Source organism: Taudactylus pleione, unplaced genomic scaffold, assembly GCF_031769625.1.
Source record: "Taudactylus pleione unplaced genomic scaffold, aTauple2 ptg000211l, whole genome shotgun sequence".
Classification (NCBI taxonomy): Eukaryota; Metazoa; Chordata; class Amphibia; order Anura; family Myobatrachidae; genus Taudactylus; species Taudactylus pleione.
The window spans coordinates 563,489-583,833 of NW_028284613.1; the positions used below are offsets into that span (position 1 = coordinate 563,489).

Here is a 20,345-nt window from a genome sequence, read left to right on the forward strand (position 1 = left end):
TACCAAACCTGTATTCGAAAAGCTTTCTAGGATTATTGCACTGCTTGCCAAGATAAATGTACTAAGCTTCTAAAAATGAAAGGTGGTGGTGTTGACCATACTAACCAGAATCTAACTGTTATTACTATATTGCATCCTACAAAATGATAAATAGAATCGGATTGGTTGCTATGGGCAACAACACCCCTTTCCATTTTTAGAAGCTTTAGTAAATCTACCCCCTGGTCATAACAAATAACATGGGGAAGAACATATCCGAATACTAGTAATTTGGTCTTAACAAACAGATATAACATGGAACTGAAAGTGCCTAGATCCCCAATGGACCACAATAGTAAATGCACATAAACACGATGCGATTTTATTATAGAACTGCTATAGTATCATACCGTGGAACACTAAGACAAGTCACACTGTACATCCAGATGTATAAAGTAGTCATGAGTATAGTTTTCAGAAAACGACTTTAGGGCACTGTTAGTGCAGTTGGAAATTAATAGCAACTGGTATGGGTTCAGAATATTGATACAATAATGTCAACGGTCGACTGACGATTTTCAGGTTATGGTGCATACACAAGGTCAGATTTTTCTTCAGATGTGAACGTTAATTTAATCGTTCATATCAGAAGGAAAATCTGACATATCTGACATATCTGTCAGCTGACCGATTTGAACGATGCGCGTTCCCGATGGTCAGATTAACGATATCTGACATCTGATGTGTTTGCAGTCAGTTTTGGACGATTCCATTCATTTTAATGCAGTCAAAAATCGTTCAAATCTTTGGTAAAATCGTTCAATCGTTCATCTGACAGATCTGACAAATCTGACCGTGTGTATGCTCCATTAGATTTAGGCATACTCACATCACATCCATCCATGACGAGTTCTACCACACCAGCCCCAACTATTACAGTCATCGTCTTTCTGCCAGTCACATTTCACATATTAAAGATTTCAATAAAAGGAGGATTGGTATTAAAACACACCTATATGCTTTGGTTTACTGCAAACATGGGCAAGGTCGGCAGAATCACCTTTATGATGGGGCCATAGTCACCTATAATGTCCACAAACAATTGCTGAAAAGGTTCCCCCAAAACAAGGCAACATTACCCCAGTTTTTATCACTTTGTTTTTTTTTCTCATTTAATGTAGTCTTATGCTGCATACACACGGTCATGAATCGACCAACGATGCCCGTGCCCGCATGTCGAATAACGATATCTGATATCGACTGTGTGTGCAGTCAGATTTGGACGATTTCATTAATTGAAATGCTGTCAGAAATAGTTCATCGTTCATGAAATCGTTGGTAAAATTGTTCATCTAGCAAGTCTGACCGTGTGTATGCACCATAACATTGAAACAAAGGCATCTTCAAAATGTAAAAATTGGTCTGGTCATAAAATAGGCTGCTTCAATAACTAAAAACTATTTTTGCAATAATAGATACTACAGGAGAAATGTCTTACTTCAACCATTTGGCACAACTTTCAAAAATAGTAACTTACGGCAACACATTTTTATTACCAAGTATTATTTGCTTTCAGCAAATAATATATTGTCATGCTTTAAAGAAAAATATTATTCACCATGTTGCTAAACAAATGTATAGATTGAAAAACAAATTTTACTGGTTTAATACTGTACATGTACAGAAATTGCTTAAATGAGGTTGTAGAATGTATTCATTGTCGTTTTCAGTACCACTTAAGATGTTAATTTAACACACATAAGACACCACAAGTATTTATATAGCGCAGGAGTTTGGAGGAAAAACAAATACACAGCAAGTTATTGAATAGGCAGAACATTAAAATGTATATTGACAACATACCTTTACATCCTGAACACTGTATGAAAAAGTTTATGAGATCAAGAAGTGCTACATCTTTGTTATGTTTATAGGCCTCTATCCAATCATCAACAACGGACTAAGAGGGGGAAAAAAAAAGAAAGCGGTTATCTTTTCATAGCAGAACTATAATGGGCCATGATTATTAAATGAATTAGTTTGTCTTACTAAAGCATTTTTTTTAAATAGTGGTCTTTACGAATACATCCCACTTGTATAACTGTATGCACCAGAGTCTGTATATGAAGCACAACGGAACTTGAAATGAAAAAAGTTGCAGATGCTGCATTGTTGCACTTCGTATATAGATTCAGACTCAGTGGCACATAGATATACAAATGTTGAAAATCAAATTAATCAGCACAGTCTGATGCGTCCTAGTCGCATTGCATTATAACTGATTCATTTTAAGCAAAAAAAAGATGCTTCGCACTAGCAGAGTCTGACGGTACCTGTCGCTCAGATAGGGACATTTTAGAGTGACAGCAGCAAAGATGTGTAAGGACACATCTGTAATTCAATCACGAAAAAAATAAAATTTGGAGCGTTTTTGGAAAACATATTAGCCAGTTATATGGTCAATAAACAGCTTGACGCCATAATTTACCTTCTCTTTGGTCACAGCGATGCATCATCTGATGCTGCAAGCAGAGGATAGGGCTGGCTACCAGGGGAAAATCTTTTATCTATGGGTGCCTTCAGACACTTTAAAGAAGAAGTTCTTAACTCCAGTCCTCAAAAGGTCATGTTTTGTAAATTTCATTGATCAAGCAGAGACTAGTTCAATTATTTTGCTGGGTTAGTAATCATCCTATATGCATGCATAGACAGAAATTCTCAAAACATGACCTGTTGAGAAAATTTGACGGTTGAGTTAGAGAACAGCTGCTTTAAAGAATGTATATCTTGGATGAAAATCTCTTGAAACTAAGAAGTATAAGAAAGCAGTAAAAGGGTAAAATTCACATGTATGGATATATAGATGTTCATACTCAGAATGGGAATCTTCAGGTGCATTACAAGCCAATTCAAGTAACAAAGCTGAGGAAATTAAGCACCTTAGGTTTAAAACTAGAGAATGTCAAACTCTTGCTCAAACATAATATATTCATGGGGATGAACAGGGCAACAAAATCCATGTCAGCGCATAATATCCATTTTTTTGAAGAACACAGCCTTCCTGGTAGATCAAATAATTAAAGATTTAATCCATGAGGAATGTGCAGAGGTGAAAAGTGCCAGTCTATTGGTAAAGGATTCAAACGGATGTATCCACTTAATGAAGAAGAAATACAAAATTGAGTTTTGGTCCTTAAAATAGATGCAGCCATTGCTGGTGTGTCTGCTAGAACTACAATTCTTCTTCAAGAAATTCATATTAGAGACCACTTGGCCAAAAAGTTTAATATTTCTTCTAGAACCACATTGAAATGAGGTACCATCATGGCCAGATCTCTAAAAGTTATGGAGATACACTTCAAGCGTAAAATCACCGGTCAAAAAAGTTTAATTTAAAAAAAAAAAAAAGGGGAGAATCAGAGCCCCTCCTCAAATAATTACTTGAAATGAAAACATAAAAAAAAAATCCTGGTTAAATTTTTTTAAGAATTTAACAAGAGGAGCAAAAAAACAAAAAAAAACAAACAAACAAAAAACAAAGCTAAAGAGGTAATTTAGGGTCATGAAAACCAAAAATACGGACATTGTAAAAAATTGAGAAGAAATTTTAAGTTTTTTTTTAAATATCTATCTATCTATCTATATATATATATATATATATATATATATATATATATAGCTCTATCTATCTATCTATATATATATATATCTCTATCTATCTATCTATATATCTCTCTATGATTTGGGGTAATTTTAGGCTAATTCAAAAAAAAAAAAAAAATAAAGCAATTGTTTTTTTCATTTAAATAATTGCTTTAATTAATTTGGGGTGTATAAATACACTAAAAACAAGAGATATGGTAAGAACTTACCTTTGTTATCTCTGTTTCTACGAAGTCCACAGGGTTGACCTTGGGGTATAGCTGGATCTGAATCCAAGGGCACCATGCAGTTAAAGCTTTTGCTGCTCCCAGGATGCACTGGGTCCATCCTCCTCTATACCCCGCCCCCAAGCCACAGACACCTCAGTTGGTAAGTAGCCAAGGCCGAAGGAGGAAAAAACAGAGAGAAGGAAGACTGGAACATACAAGAACCATACTCACAGAAAGGGAGACGGAAAACCGGCGACCAGCCACATAGCCAATATGAAGCCAGGTGTGTCAGGGAGGGTGCCCTGTGGACTCTATGGACTTCATAGAAACAGAGATAACAAAGGTAAGTTCTTACCATATCTCTTGTTTTCTACTTCAGGGTCCATAGGGGTCCACATGGGTGACCTTGGGGATGTCCCAAAGCAGTCCAACTAAGGGATGGGGATGCTCCTGTGCTGAAAGGAGAATCCGGAGGTGTCAAACGCATAGAACCTCAGAAAAGTCTGAATGGAAGACCACGTGGCCGCCTTACATAGCTGAACAGCCGATGCGCCACAGCCAGCAGCCCACGAGGGACCCACAGACCGGGTAGAATGAGCCTTAACAGAGACCGGAACAGGCAAACCCTCCTGTGCATAAGCCTCACAAATAACCAAACGAAAACAACGGGCTAAAGCTTGTTTGTTGGCAGGCCAACCCCTCTTGTGAAAACCAAAGAGGACAAACAAGGAATCCGACTAACGAATGGAACTAGAACGGTCCACATAAACTTTGAGAGCACGGACCACATCTAAAAAAGCCTCACCAGCCGAGAGATCAGGTGACAAATGCCGGCACAGCAATTTTCTGATTAACGTGGAACTTAGAAACCACCTTAGGAAGAAAACCCGGGCGAGTGTGAAGCACCACCCTGTCCTGGTTAAAAATCTGAAAAGGAGAATGACAGGAAAGCGCCCCCAACTCTGACACCCCCCTGGCCGAAGCAATAGCCAGGAGAAAAACAGTTTTAACTGTCAACCACTTGAGTTCCACCGACTCAAGAGGTTCAAATGGAGGACCCTGTAGGGCCCGAAGCACCACCGCCAAATGGTTCAAATGGAGGACACTGTAGGGCCCGAAGCACCACCACCAAATCCCAAAGAGCCACAGGGGGAACAAAGGGAGGCTGAATCCTGAGAACCCCCTGGAAAAAGGTGCGGACATCTGGCAGAGTAGTGAATCCTACACTGGAACCACAGATAGTAAAGAAACATGAACTTTCAAAGAAGCTAGACGTAAGTCTAGTTCCAAACCAGACTGCAGGAATGCCAAAACCCTTGAAACACGAAACGCCTGCAGATCGTAGTTTCTGGACTCACACCACTGAAAATAAGTATGCCACACACTGTGGTAAATCCTGGCAGAAGCAGCCTTGCGCGCCTGAAGCATCGTGCTGATGACAGAGCTGGAAAAACCCCGGGACCTTAAGACGGATATCTCAAGAGCCACGCCATCAAAGACAGACTACCCAGATCCAGGTATAGGTAGGGCCCCTTAGACAACAGGTCTGCTGAGGCAGAAGGAACAGAGCACCAAGGACATCTGGGCCAAGCCGGAGCCACCAACAGAAGCGTGCCGCCATTCTGTTTGAATATCCAAAGGACCCGAGGCAGCAGGGATATCGGAGGGAATAGATACGCCAGCTGAAATGTCCATTTCACTGACAGCGCGTCTACCAGGCTTGCGCCTCTTGTCCTGGACCCGTACACGGGTAGCTTGGGATTGTGACGGGAGGCCACGAGGTCCACCTCCGGCAGTCCCCACCTGTTCACGAGTAGTTAAAATACCTGTGGGTGAAGCGACCATTCCCCGGGATGCACGTCGTGATGGCTGAGGAAGTCCGCCTCCCAATTGAGGACTCCCAGAATGAAGACTGCCGAGATGGCCGGAAGGTGGCACTCCGCCCAAGCCAGGATGCGTGACTCGCTGCTGGACTGCGAGTCCCCCTTTGATGGTTGATATACGCCACCGTGGTGGCATTGTTGGTTTGAACTTGCACGGCCCTTCCTTGAAGAGCGTGACCGGACAACTGGAAGGTCCTGTACACGGCCCGAAGTTCCAGACTGTTGATGGGGAGAGTCGCTTCTTCTGCAGTCCATCGGCCCTGAAGTGAAAGTGGACCTGTCACTGCCCCCCAACCCCAGAGACTGGCATCTGTCGTGAGCAGAACCCAGTCCGGGATCCAAAAGGGGTGACCCTTGGAGAGATGAGATGTCTGAAGCCACCAAGCTAGCGACAGGTGCACCTCCGGAGACGACAACATCAGCATCTGAGTCATGATCAGGTGTGGTAACCAGTTCCTTTTGGATACAATCAGCCCCTGCAGGGGCGTGGAATGGAACTGGGCATACTCCACCATGTTGAATGCCGACACTATGGACCCCAGAACCCTCATTGCCGAGTGAACAGACACTCGGCAACTATTCAGGCAACTGTGCACCCGCAGTTGTAAGGAGGAAATCTTTTCCAGAGTCAGAAAGATCTTTTGCTGATGAGAATCCAGCAAGGCTCCCAAATGAACCATCCGTTGGGATGGAATCAGAGAGGACTTAATCCAATTTATCAGCCACCAGTGTGCTTGCAGACAAGCAATCGTCAGGTGTAGATGATGGAGAAGTACCTCCGGAGAGCCCCGCCAACTACAGGAGGTCGTCCAGATACAGCAGAAGCCGTATACCCTGGCTCCGTAGATGGGCGGCCATGACCGCCATAATTTTGGTGAATACCCTTGGAGCTGTGGAGAGGCCAAAGGGTAGAGCCTGTAACTGGTAGTGATGCTGATGTATAGCAAACCTCAGATACCGTTGGTGTGAAGGCACTATAGGAACATGAAGGTAGGCGTCCTGGATGTCCAGGGAGACCATGTAGTCCCCAGGTTCCATAGCCAGAATAATGGAATGCAAAGTTTCCATCCTGAATTTGGGAACTCGGAGGAACTTGTTCAGAAACTTTAAATTGAGGATAGGCCGATGAGACCCATTGGATTTCTGCACCAGGAACAGAGTAGAATAGTAACCCGTCCCGCACTGAGAAGACGGAACGGGAAAAATGACCCCCTGCTTTCAGCAAGGACTCTATTGCTTGCTGAATCTGCAAGGCCTTGGTCTTGTCCCGAGAAAGACTTGTGCAGAAGAACTGATGGGGAGGCCTGTGACGAAAGGAGAGGGCGTACCCCTGAGAGACCACTTCTCGAACCCAGGCATCCGTGGTGGTGTTGTACCAGCACTGGGCGAATTGAAGAAGTCGGGCCTCCCACTCTGAAGAGGGAGGCCAGTCCCATCAGGCAGAAGGTTTATCCTCCGGCTTGGAAGAAGGGCGTCTAGCACTCCACGCTTGTTTCTTAGGCTTAGGGGAGGCCTTTGCTCGCTGACTGCCTCGGGAAGGACTGTCCCTTGGACTTTCACTGAGTACGAAAGGACCGAAATGCAGAGGTCCTAGCCTTAGAAGGTGCAGCTGCCGAACGTAGAAAAGCTGACTTAGACTTTGCCAGGGTATCCACAATTTTGTCCAGGTCTGGGCCAAATAATATCTCCTATTAAAAGGTAGGCCTCCAGGCCTTTCTTGGAATCCGCATCCGCTCTCCAAGAACACAGCCACAAAGACCAGCGAGCAGACACCGCTGCAGCCGATACTCTGGAAGTCAGAAGACAGGCATCCAAAGACACTTCTCCAATACAGGAAGCGGAATCCCTCATCAGTCCCACTAAAGCTCTTTGCATTTCCGGAGCATCCTCTGGAAAAGTATCTTCCAGTACATTGGCCAACTCTCAATGGCCTTAGCCACCCAAGAGATGGCCATGGACGGACAGGCCACCGCCCCTGAGAGAGAATATATCGATTTTATACTTGTCTCCACTTTCCTAGTAACATGAGAATCCACCGCGGTCGGGGTTTCCCACTTTTTGCAATGACCTGCAGGAAACGGATAACTAGACGCTAAACGTTTCTGCGGCTGGAACCTCTTACTAGGCGACTGCTAGGCCTCCACCATATGATCAGTCAGCTGGTCAAATAGGGGAAAAACAGCCAAAGTCACTTTTGCCTATTTGAAATTTGGATACTTGGATTTAGGAGCTGGTGCGTCATCCTCTATATCAAGAATGCACCGCACCGCCCTAACCAATGCTGGCACATTAATGGAAGACTTGGATTCCCCTGCCCGGGAGGTGGAAACTGAGTCAGAGTCCTCGAGCAATTCCCCATCATCCGAGGACGCCTCACAGTCTGATATTTGCGCAACCTGGGATGACATAACAGGGCGTTCAGATGCCTTTTGAGGCTTGTCACTACGTAACATAGTTTGAAAGGCCGAAGATGAGGCCGCCAAACTCTGGACTGAACTGGAGAACACATCCACCCATGGTGGTTGAGCTGCCTGATGGAAACCCTGAAAGGGAATAACAGATTGCTGTGTCACCGGAGTAGACTGAATATACATAGGTAACCCCGTATATGGACTAACAGTCTGAGACCCATGGGGAGACTGCAATAAATGTGGTATACCCGGGGAATGGGGGATGGCTGGTTGGGGAAACTCCCTATGGGGAAGAGCAGTCGGTACCGCCAGACGGTCCGCGATGGAAGCCAGCACCAAGAAAAACACCTCCCAAGGGTCCTGCGAAATTGGGGGGTTAGAGGGACCAGCTAACTGCTGGCACTGCACAAACAGCCCATCCTGTGATAAATCCTTATTATCTACTCCTGCGATGCAGCATCTGCAGGAGAACAAAGTAGGAGCCGTGGAGCGCTCAACTTCCTCATCAGACATGACAAAATATATATTATACAAATATATATAACACGATAGGGAAGTTCAGTGTTTGACTAAAGCGCACCCACAAGCCCACATATATGGCACCGTGTAGCACACAACTGTATGCACACAACAGTCGTGGGAGTCCACAGAGCCCATGCTAGTACAGACTCTGGGGTTCCGCCGCGATCCCCGGATCTGTACTGGCATTGCGGCGTCAGCGGGGTGTAGGAGCGGCAGCTTGGACGTCCAATGGACAGTCTGATGCTGCCGCTCTGAAGAGTGTAAAAAATAAATAAAATTAAATAAACTCCAAAAATAAAAATAAAGCTATGGGGCTGCTATGCAGCCCCCCTGCGCACAGGGTGACCCAACTCCGGCCGGGCACCAACTAAAACTGAGGTGCCTGTGGCTCGGGGGCGGGGTATAGAGGAGGATGGACCCAGTGCATCCTGGGAGCTGTAAAAGCTTTAACTACGTGGTGTCCTTGGATCCAGATCCAGCTATACCCCAAGGTCAACCCTGTGGACCCCCTATGGACCCTGAAGTAGAAAAGTGGATTTTGGAGTAATTTTACATCATTATTGGTTTTAACAACCAATAATGACATATAATTGTTGGACTAATTAAGCAATTTGGAAACTACAAATTGCTTAACTAGTCATTAGGAGTGGTGTCTTAGAGGTTCCAAAAAAAATATGTAATAACAATAGGAAAAAGTGGACTAGCTCTGAAGATGCTCAAAAAAAAATTCTGCGCCCAAGACAAAATAAAAATCTCACACCAAATTGTTCACAAAAACTCAACTGAAACACAACTGAATATGCCCCCATGTATTTTAGTCTTGAATCACGTCAGTAATTCAAAGTCGCAGGTGGTTATAAACAGAAAGCCAACTCAACAAGCAGAATGTTCCTTCTACAGTAAGACAGTTCTCTTCACCATTTAGGATTAAAGGCAAAATTAAAGTACGCCACAATGACTAATGTCAAAATCAGTCCTCTCTAACACCGGTAGGGGGTCAGAACTGTGCAATATTCTAACATATTGACCTATTCCATCAAAAAGCAATATGCTTTAGACATTGTAAAACATTGATACAGGATAGAGTAGTTCATCAAGCCACTGGAGAGTTCAAGGCTTTGCAAGTCTACAAAGTTTCATCCAAAGGTTCCCAAACGCAGTCCTCAAGGCTCCCCAACAAGTCAGGTTTTAGAGATATCCATGGTTGAGCACAGGTGGTTAAATCAAATTGATTGAGGTACTAATTAAGTTACCTGTGCTCAACAATGAATATCTCTAAAACCTGACCTGTTGGGGAGCCTTGAGGACCGCGTTTGGGAACCTCTGGCTTAAATCAATTAATACCCAAGAAATTGTTCAAGTTCATTTAGAGGAGATGGGCAAATGGTTTGATGCAGACTTTCTTGTCAAATATGCTCAAAAGCATTTAAGACTATTCAGGACTTTAATGGGTTTGGGCGCCACAATAATTAATGGGTGCCCAATGTAGCAATTCAATTGTTTTGGGCGCCCATAAATGATCACGCTTGCCGTGCCCAATAAGACAGTGTTTAACTGTGTATAGCTGCTAAACCAGTCTAAAGTCCTGGTTAAGCGCCCAAACTGCAGACTTTTCCCACATTTCTTGTCTCCTCCTCCACTGGAATGGGTATGATATACGGCAGCCCGACAGGAGCAGAGTTAGAAGCAGCGGAAGCCCGACAGCGCTGGAAATCCCGATCGTGGATAGGCAAGTATACACAAACCTAACCCCCCTAACCGTCCTTAGGGGTGCCTAACCCTAACTTCCCCAAGTGCCTAACCCTAACCACCCCCTTCCCAGCTGCCTAAACCTAAGTCCCCCGGGGGGTGCCTAACCCTAAGTCCCCCCCGGGAGCCCTAAACCTAAAGCAGCTGTCCGCTCACGGCGCCCAGCATCATTACGATTGTGATGCCGGGCGCCGGTCTCCCGGCGTCGGGGAAATGCGGGCGTCTACATCTAGGCGACCGGCATTTCACCCATGCCGGGATAAGACAGTCGGGAAGCCGGCTGCCGGTATTTAGGCAGTCGGCTTCCCGATTGCTTCCCCCTCCACTGGCTCAAACAATTGAATTGCCCTTGAAGAGACTGAACAAATTTGTCAATGCCAAACAGTTAGGAATGGAATCAGTAAATTCTATACTCAAGCCAACGGCAAAGGGGATTTTCAATCATCCATAGATCTTCAGACAGGTGTTTTGTATTAAGCATAATTGCTCCTTTATATACAGAAGATGAAACTGCAGAAAACGTGGCAACTGTAGTATATCGGGAAAAGCACTATAAAAGCACTATATGCCACAGATCCTTCTGAAATTCTTCCAGGTTTCTTGGAACCAAGGATTCAGTTGCCAAAATGGTTGTTGAAAAGCAATGCATAGTAAATTAAGCCTATACATTTATGTTTCACTGTCATATGCATGAAGACATCAGACAGCCTATGCCTCCTCTTTCTTCTTAAACCCTTGCCATGGATTGAAAAGTAAGAAATTAGAAAGCAGAAGTGATAGCAATACTTCCATTTTCACACTCAATCAAATAATTTATTGAAGGATGGTTGCTGGCTTGGATAACTACTTGTTTATATTTCCACATGAACCAAACTGCAAACAAATGATTTTTTTCTCCATAGAGAGAATCATCCTCCATGGCTTAAACTTTCACTGTATTAAGTGATCATGTCGAATTCCTAGCAGAAATGCACCTGAAAGGGGGTAAACATTTGTAAGGCTTACCAGGACCCGGCTCTCTGGCACCGTCGCAATAGAGGCCGTTACATCTGACAGCCTCAGCTAATCAGAATCAGCCTGATTCTTATAGGCTATAGCTGGCACAATGACAGCTGACAGACAGCTGCGGCTTTCAGTTCGGCGCAGCAGCCAATAATAATCACACTGATTCTTATTGGACGCTGCCAACTGTTGCTGGGCAGGCCAATGCGATCAACTAGTTGAGCATTTGCAATCGATGCTTTGGCCACCCCTGATCTATGAGGATAAAATCTTTTTTTTTCGAAAGTTCGGATCTACATTTCAACCGGGAGGTTGTTATCAACTATATACCAACAGCTACTCAATGGAGAGAGAAAATAAAGTGCATTCATTAAGATCTAGTAACAAACCACAATACATTTATCCAGGACGGAGACTCTTAGAAGCACATTAACAGTAGTTCTTGATTCCAATGCGATTTTGGAAAGCTACTGCAAATTCTAACCAAGCCATGCCATAGATAAGTAAATAAGGTATATAAGAAAGATGGGTATTGTTTTGGAGAGGATATTTTTCAGGCAGCATTGGAAGTCACTCAAAGACGCAGGACAAGAGGAGGTGCTGCATTATACTGTTTACGTGTCTTTCAAATCAACTTACAAGGTATGCAATGTTAGGGCTGCCAGAGTATATCAAAGAAAAATTGCCAATAAATAAAAAAAATGCTCCCTCTTTTCTTATTAGCCACTATTAAGAATATCTCCTAATGAGTAAAAGTTTACTGCATGTCTTCTCTGCTCCATCAGACAATGTAGATGGTGCATAATTTAAATGAGCTTGGTTCTAAGACTGCTGAAGATTTCAGTTTATGATTCATAGCAATGTCATAGCAAATAATGCTCAATGCTTCCACACCGAACTGTTGCCATTCGTGCAGCAGTTTGTTTTTAGAAAAAAATCTTATCAAAAACAAGTCTAATAATTGGAGATGTACAGCTTCATGCTATTGGATGCACGTATCTATATTTGTCAGAGATCCTATCCCAACACAGAGCTAAAAAGAATCTTAATACTGCGCAACAGCAAACTCATTAAGCTAATTTAACGGACATCTTCAAAAACATTTTATTTTTTTTTATTTATTTTTTAAAGTGTTACCTGCATTGCACTTTTGCCCATCTTAACCACTTCAAACAGCATCATATTCTCTACTCCATTTTGTTGGTGGTGTCCATTCATCCAGTTGGGGCCACCACCAGCTTTCAAACCGCCTTTGCCTTTCTCTGCAGCACCTTTTTTTCCTTTCTGTTTTTACAAAATGAATACATATAGTAACTAATTTGATTACTTCACAAGAATTGTGAGCAACATATTTGTTAATGATTAAGTGTAAACATGATATTTTAAACAAAGTGACAAACCTTTCCTTTGCCTTGCTTCGGTATTTTTCCTTCATTATCATCGAAGTCTGTATCCGATGAGAAATGAGTTTCTGTCTCCCTAGGATTGGAAAATTAATAAATCAAATTCATAGTAAAAAAAAAAAAAAAAAATTGTTTATTTTAAAAATCTAAAGACGCAACTCTGATTGAAGCATAGAAAATTATAAAACAGGTTTGAAATGTACACACTTGACCGCTTAAGTCTTTCCCACTTAACTTTTTTTTGCAAATTACAGAATAAAACCTATAATATTAAAATTAGCATTTTGGAGCAGTAATATGTTGGGTAGCTAGCTGTTAGGCCCACGGAGTTTTATTTATTTATTTATCTATTTTGCGCGCTCTCTCGCTCATGTCTCTGCCCTGTCCCTGTTCTCCAAAAGTGAACCTGCGGATAGAGAGGGGCTGTGTACGTCAAGCCAGTGAGAGGAGAGAGGCAGGGCATCTTTACTTACACTACTATTTCTAGAATACTATTGGGAACTATAAGATAACTTACCTGGGTCCTGCATTGCAGGATAGTGGGCCCATATCATGGAGAGAATGATCCAGGGGTCTTTAAGAGAAAGGAAAAAAAATTAAAGTTTGAAGCTTGTATAAAAAAAAAAAAAAAGTAAAAAAATTTAAATATAGAATTCCCACTATAACACATAGGGCGGAATTCAATTCTTTTCATCCCCTATCGCACCCGACGTAGCTATTCTATTCTTGCTTCTGTCGGGCGCGATCAGCTGCCAAGCGCTACATTTCAGCTCGCAGCCCCTGGGGGATGAGAGCTGAAATGTGCGAAAAGTGACATGTTTGGGTGCCCAAACATCACTTTTCGCGATCGCGCCCAGCACTTTGGTCGGGGTTAGCCAATTTACGCGGCTAAACCCGACCACTTTGGGTACGATCAGCGTGAAAAGCTGGCACAATTGAATAGCGGTCCGCGATCTCCTGTCACTTTAGACGGGAGTTGCGGGCCGCAAAATCAATTGAATTCCGCCCTTAAAATGCATAATCTTCTGGCTAGTATTTGGAAACAGCTTGCAAATTTCTGTGATTTAATAGATCTACATGGGAGATCTCGCAAAAGTCATCAACAATTAAATTGCTAATATGAATAACAGGGATTCAATTCAGCGCGATGGACGAGAAGTGCCGGAATGGCACACGACACCAGTTGGAATCACAACTTTTCTTTCTCACCCCACAGAGGTGCGAGGGAAAACTTGCGATGTGTGCCCTACCATATATAGCGCGCAGCTTGGCATACATCGTGTGGAATTGATTCCCAACCTCCCTCCAGTGTATGAGCACACAAAATCAAAAAAACAACAACTAATGTTATTGCCATACTGTGCAATTAAGCCAGACCTCTTCGCTACATTGTGGTTCTTAACTTACTGGAGGAGATTGAAGTCAGTTTGGATTTCTGGAGCTGCTATCATTTCTTTATCATCTTCTGAAAAACCAATGCCCCTGGAATATTTGGTTCATAGACCTAGTATCTGAAGTATTGGACAGCTGTACCAGTGAATCTGCAGAGACAAAGTGATATAAATACTAAACATTATCTATGAATTTCACGTTTTACAATAGGATATTATAACCCATCAAATCAAACTTAGGCTCTGCCCACATGGGCGTTGCAAAACAATGTTAAAGCAAAAGTGCTTTGCCCTAGAATTGAACAGATCTCAAAGACTCCAAAATGCATAAGGTGCCCCTCCACTAGCAGACATGAAAACGACTGCACGATTACTATATTGTAGTCGTACAGTCGTTTGTCAGTCTGTGATGAGCCTACACTGAACGAGCAGTCGTTCAGTGCAGGCTCATCAATCATTTGGAAACATGTTGAACCTGACGATATCAGCAGATTAGACATCATCATCGTGCAAACATGCTGGACAAACAACCAGCGGGCACGCGCATTACTGGTCGTTTTAAACATTTTTGCAAACGATCTATGAACAATTGAACAATCGTTATTGTTCAATCGCTCAACTTAATCGTCTAGTGGATGGGCACCTATAGTGTACAAAGCTCTTCATAAGGAAATATATACAGGATGCCAGCGTTTGGGATCCCGGTGGTCAGAATCCAGATGCCGTCATCCCTATAGAATTAGTGTAATGGTTAACATTGGTTCGATACCAGCTATGGCCCTGACTGTGTGGAGTTTGTATATTCTCCCTGTGCTTGCATGGGTTTCCTCCGGGTACTACGGTTTCCTCCCACACTCCAAAAATATACTGGTAGGTTAATTGGCTCCTAAGAAAAAAAAAAAAAATGTACCCCTAGTGTGTATGTATGTGGTAAGGAATATGGATTGTAAGCTCCACTGGGGCAGGGACAGATGTGAATGGCCGAATATTCTCTGTAAAAGCGCTGCGGAAAATGTGTGCGCTATATAAATAACTGGTAATAATAATAATCAGAATACCGACACTTTGTTGGTCGGTGTACTAACCCTCATCATGTCCCTACCCTAACCCTTCCCGATACCGAAACCTAACCTCTCCCTCCCTGCACCCTAAACCAAACCCTCCTCCCTTAGTGCCTAACCCTAACTCTAACAGTCACCCCAACTCCATTACTTCCCTTCGGGATTCCAGTGTCGGAATATTGACCGCATCCCCTTCATATGTACTCCCTGTCATTATATTGTACAGAGGGTAAACTCTCTCCAATGTTACAAGACAAACGTTTAAATGGACTGAAGTCTGTGTACAGGGCCATCTGCTTGCCTTTTTCTGGACAACCAACATTAACATATGTGCAACAAGCTTCAAGTATGCACATTGAAAGCCTGATTACAGTGTCCATATGTACTAAAAATTAACCACAGTGTGTACACATGTGGTAGGGAATATAACAGGTGATTCAATTAACCAGGAGTTGAATAGCGCCGGGAAGTTGGTCCTATTACAAGTATAGGGCGGTATTCAATTAGTTTCGAACCCGCGATACTTTTTTGCCTGCCAGACTTTCGCCTACATCTCGTATTCTAGCTGCAGAAACTTATCACGCGCGTCCCCGCGATTCGTCCTATTCAATTCCAAAACATGCGAAAACGCATCCTTGCGAATGCAAACCAGGCGAAAAGTGGTGTTGGAATTGGGGAAGTCAGCGTGACAACCCCTAAAAGATGCACTAATATAGAGGATCAATGTACATACCCCCATATAGCCCTAATAAAGCTATTTGGGGTACTTCAGGTGTGTTAATTTCTTCTAATTAGCGTTTTAGCACAAGTGGTGAAGAATAGCATTAAGTAGTTTTTTGGGGAGTAAATAAGTAGCCTGTCAGATTTGGGGTACTTGAAAATGGGTGCTAAAGTAAGTTTTTTTTTTAAAATTGCACCTGAAACAAGTACCTGCAATAAAAAATAAAAAAAAACACCTCACCCCTACTTGCAGGCCCAAAAGTCTATTTCCCTAGTTTTTACGAGGGGAATCCCCCACTTTGCACTTTTTTTGCCCCCTTTTTTTAAGTAATGTTTTGGGGTCTTCCTCTTTTTTTTGGGGGGGGGGCGGGGTTCTTGAGGCAGTTGTCCTTTGGGGGGGCTGTCCCAAGGGTCCTGAGTGGTTTCCCCACCTTTGCACCTCAAAATAGCGATTTTGCACTTTTTTTTCTCCACCTATTCATAGGCGAATCTTTTGCGCCTATTACATTGTATTTTCACGTATGGAAAATGGGTTTGTAACTGAATACGGCGATAAAAGCTTCCGACTGGTGAAAAGTCGCAATCGGTGATACTTATTCGCGGATCTGAGTTTTTCGCTTCCAATTGAAAACGGGCCATAGTCGGAGAATGACTATTCTCGCAACTTAACCTGGGTGATTAGTCGTGAGAACAGACATTCCTTGACTACTGCGAGACGGTTACCGCCGCACTAAGCTGGAAAATAGCCTCGCAGCTGGCACTTTAGTCGAATTTCTCCTCGCACCCTCCGGTCAATTGAATAGCTCCGGGAGCTGTCTCCCAGCGCTAATTGATTCATGCTGAATTGAACTGCCCCCTAAATTTAGACAAATGTTATTCCCCACAAAACCAATACGACAAAAACATATAAATTCTGATTAAAGTACCCCTAGTATGTTAATACCCATAATTGTTTCCGATATTGCTGCAATACTTACAGGGCTAGTTACCATATGCCCATATGACATGAAAAAGAAATAACACAGCATCTACATTAATTGAGAGGTTTGATTTATGGTGATACAATCCTAACTAGCCGCCTCTTTTCAGTGTGCCGTACATGTGGTCACATGCACAACACACTCCAGCAGTCAAATCTGAGCCAGTTGTAAAATAAAATCTATTCTGGAAGAAAACAGCAAAGTTTGTTTTATAGCAAGATATTCATAGAATATTCAATTAGGTCTCTTCCATTACAAACACAAAGATAAAACATTTGCTTTTTAAGCTGTGAATATTGTCATAATCAAGATTTAAGGAAATAATCCGATCCATTAACCAAAGGCCAGTTGTAACACAGAAAATACTGTGAATCAGCCATGCTCTTGCTTACGAAGTACTGTCATGCTAGAAGATCACAAGGTGGAGCTCTAGCCCAAGGCAAACTTAAGCTGAAGACAGGTCATTCAGAGGTTGACCCAATTCTTTTCATAGCAAACTTTTAACACTGAAAAACACTGACAGTATCTGTATTGTAACATTTAATATTAATAATATATAATACTAATAATAATAAAGAAAAAAAAATCACTTGAATGAAAATCCACAAGACAATAAGGGGATGATTCAATTGTTTTGTGGGCGCGAGTGCCACATAAGAGTGCCCAGAAGCCCCAGCTTTAGCCGTGGAAAGAGGCTGAACCCATCTAAAGTACTGCCTTGGGGCGCCCAAATCCATGTTTGGGAGGCCAAAGTGCCAATTTATCACACATTTCTGCTCGCCGCCTCAGGAGGCGGCGATCAGAAATGTGTGCTCCCACGGCTATTTGCATCTGAAAGGAGCATCAATTGAATTGCGCCAAAAAGAAATAGCCGTGGACGCAAATAATTTAATCGCCCCCTAAGATGTTAAAGTTGACAAGAAACATCACATATAAGCAAAGCTATTACTAAAAATGCAAAATATACATATTGAGGGTGCTTCAATTGTCTTTTTAGGCGTGCTAATTAATGGACGCCCAATGTTACAACTCAATTGTTTTGGGCACCCAATGATCGCGCTTTTCGCTCCTAATTAGACCGGATTTAGAGATGTACAGCGGCTAAACTCGTTTAAAGTCCTAGTCAGCTCTCCCAAACAGCAGTTTGGACACCCAAACAACAGACTTATCACACATTTCTCCTCACCACCTCAGGAGGGTGCGAACAGGCTCCCGCAAACAATCGAATAGCGCCCATCACTTTATACGGGAGCTGCAAGCGCAAGAAAACTAATGAATCCCCCCCCCCCCCTCCCTCAGACTGAACTGCAAAAATCAGTCCCAGGGGAGAGAAAAAGGAGCAACCGCAAATAAAAAAAATAAAAAAAAGTCCCTTAACTAAAGAAACACCAAATTCAAAATAAATCATTACTAGTTCAATAAGTTATACTAGGTGGTACAGATTAGAAATAATATCTATACAAAATAATAGACAAATTTCAGACTAGATGAATTGTCCCAAAAGTCAAGGCTGGCTTCTACACTTTGCTGCCAATTGCACACAATTTGCAATTCCCTATCTGGCCACAGGAGTCCTATTTGAAACCTCAACAAATAGCTTGCTGCTTTACAGCTGTATTATTGTGCAGTAGGTTGCTACATAAACATACAGGATAAGGCTGCACTTCTCACAAATGTCCCTCCGTGGCTGCTATTGGGAACAAGTTATCAGGGATACTCCTTTCCCTTAGAGCAGTATTAATAGAAAAAAAAAAAAAAACACAGTATGTTCTCAGCGTTTACTTTAGGCCAATGATTTTCAACCTTTTCAACTCGAGTGACACTACACAAGATTTTAAAATTGCCAAGGCACACTATCCGGCTATGCGGTGTGCATGACCAATAAAAAAAAAAAATTGGCTCCCACATAAAAATATAGACATATATTGGCCTCCACAGGAATAAAACGCACTACACTGACCTCCTCATGAACAACCCATCCACCACCCCAGCCCGAACGGGACATAGAACAAGACGGCCAGCGGGAGGAATATCGGGGTAACACCTCCTAATCAGGACCTGTGAACATAGCGCAGAACCCACATGGTTGCTACCTAAAGACTAGCCAAGCAGGCACAAATCGATGGGGGAGGGGAAGAACCTTACAATTTATCTATAGGAAATGGTTGACAAGTGTTGATAGAGATATGTAGCAGACAAGGTCACCAAAATGTATTATACAGATGTTAGAGTTTATCTATTTGGTGTGTAACTGAGACACATGGGGCATATTCAATTGGTCAAGAGGTTTAGCGAGGTCAAAAATATCAAGCCCAATTTTGGATTACTGCACTCCCTACACCCACAGTATCCAATAAAAAGGTGAAACCCCCGTGCCACGCAAAAAAAAAAAAAAATGGTGCTTAGCTGCCAGGTGGTCTCCGCAGCTTCAGAAGGCCTCCCCCTCCATCTTTTCACTGGGGAATGGGCTGCTGGGAATCCCGGGGGCTGCTGGTAGGCTCCAGGGGCTGCAGAGAGAAGCAAGAGCTGCTGGGAGATGTAGTTTTCCCAGGACCCCTTACGTTGGCACTGACAAACTCACCAAGACTGCAGGAGACCGGGTCCAGACGCTGGAGGGAGAAGACTGTAAATTTAGTAATTAATTACTAAATTAACATATTGCTTAATTAGTCCTCGGGGGAAGTGCCGTCGTGGTCCCAGAGCAAGTCCCGCAGATTTTTCCTAAAACTAATGATTTTAGCAAAAATCAGACTTGCTCTGGAAGTGCTCAAAAAAACCAAAAACCTCCCAACGCTCAAAATAGAAAACAAACCCCGCTCCTAATTGAATAGCAAAAATCCCGCACCTGCAGGAAAAACCTCACAGGTGCTTACATTTTGCTATTCTCACCCTCAATTGAATATGCCCCATTGTGTTTAGCTGCAAAAACACAAACTGAAGTTCAGCGGCAAGGTTTTATCTGTAAAGAGTACAGCTGGCCAGACCAACTTTCCTCCAACCATTCAACAAGTTGGTTGGTTGGAATGAAAATCCGGTAATGTATGGGAGCAACTGACAATCAGTCATTTGTTTCCAAACACCGAAACCACATAAAAGGTCGTTCAGGCAAGTTGATTGAATCGGTTTGATTTACAAAAACTTGTCTGAACAGCAGCTTTCGTCCATTTTCCGGTGTTTGGGAGCAAATGGCCAATTGTCATTTGCTCCCATACATTAACGGATTTTCATTCCAACCAACCAACTAGTTGGATGGTTGGAGGAAAGTTGATCTGGTGTATGGCCAGCTTTACAACACAATGGGCGGAATTTAATTGATTTCGCGGCCCGCATCTCCCGTCTAAAGTGACAGGAGGTTGCGGGCCGCTATGCAAT

General features: G+C 42.9%; 1 protein-coding gene across 2 annotated transcripts in view; it reads right to left on the reverse strand.

Annotated features, from left to right (window-relative positions):
- The window catches only part of STAG2 (STAG2 cohesin complex component), a 230,982-nt gene that overhangs the window by 152,486 nt on the left and 58,151 nt on the right, over positions 1-20,345 (reverse strand). For both annotated transcript variants that reach the window (XM_088478188.1, XM_088478189.1), the window contains exons 2-6: positions 14,229-14,362; positions 13,339-13,395; positions 12,819-12,897; positions 12,556-12,702; positions 1,843-1,939 (exon numbers count right to left, since the gene is read on the reverse strand). In XM_088478188.1, coding sequence (XP_088334314.1) covers positions 1,843-1,939; positions 12,556-12,702; positions 12,819-12,897; positions 13,339-13,395; positions 14,229-14,272 — 424 coding nt within the window. In that variant the 5' untranslated portion in view covers positions 14,273-14,362. The remainder of the gene's footprint in view (positions 1-1,842; positions 1,940-12,555; positions 12,703-12,818; positions 12,898-13,338; positions 13,396-14,228; positions 14,363-20,345) is intronic.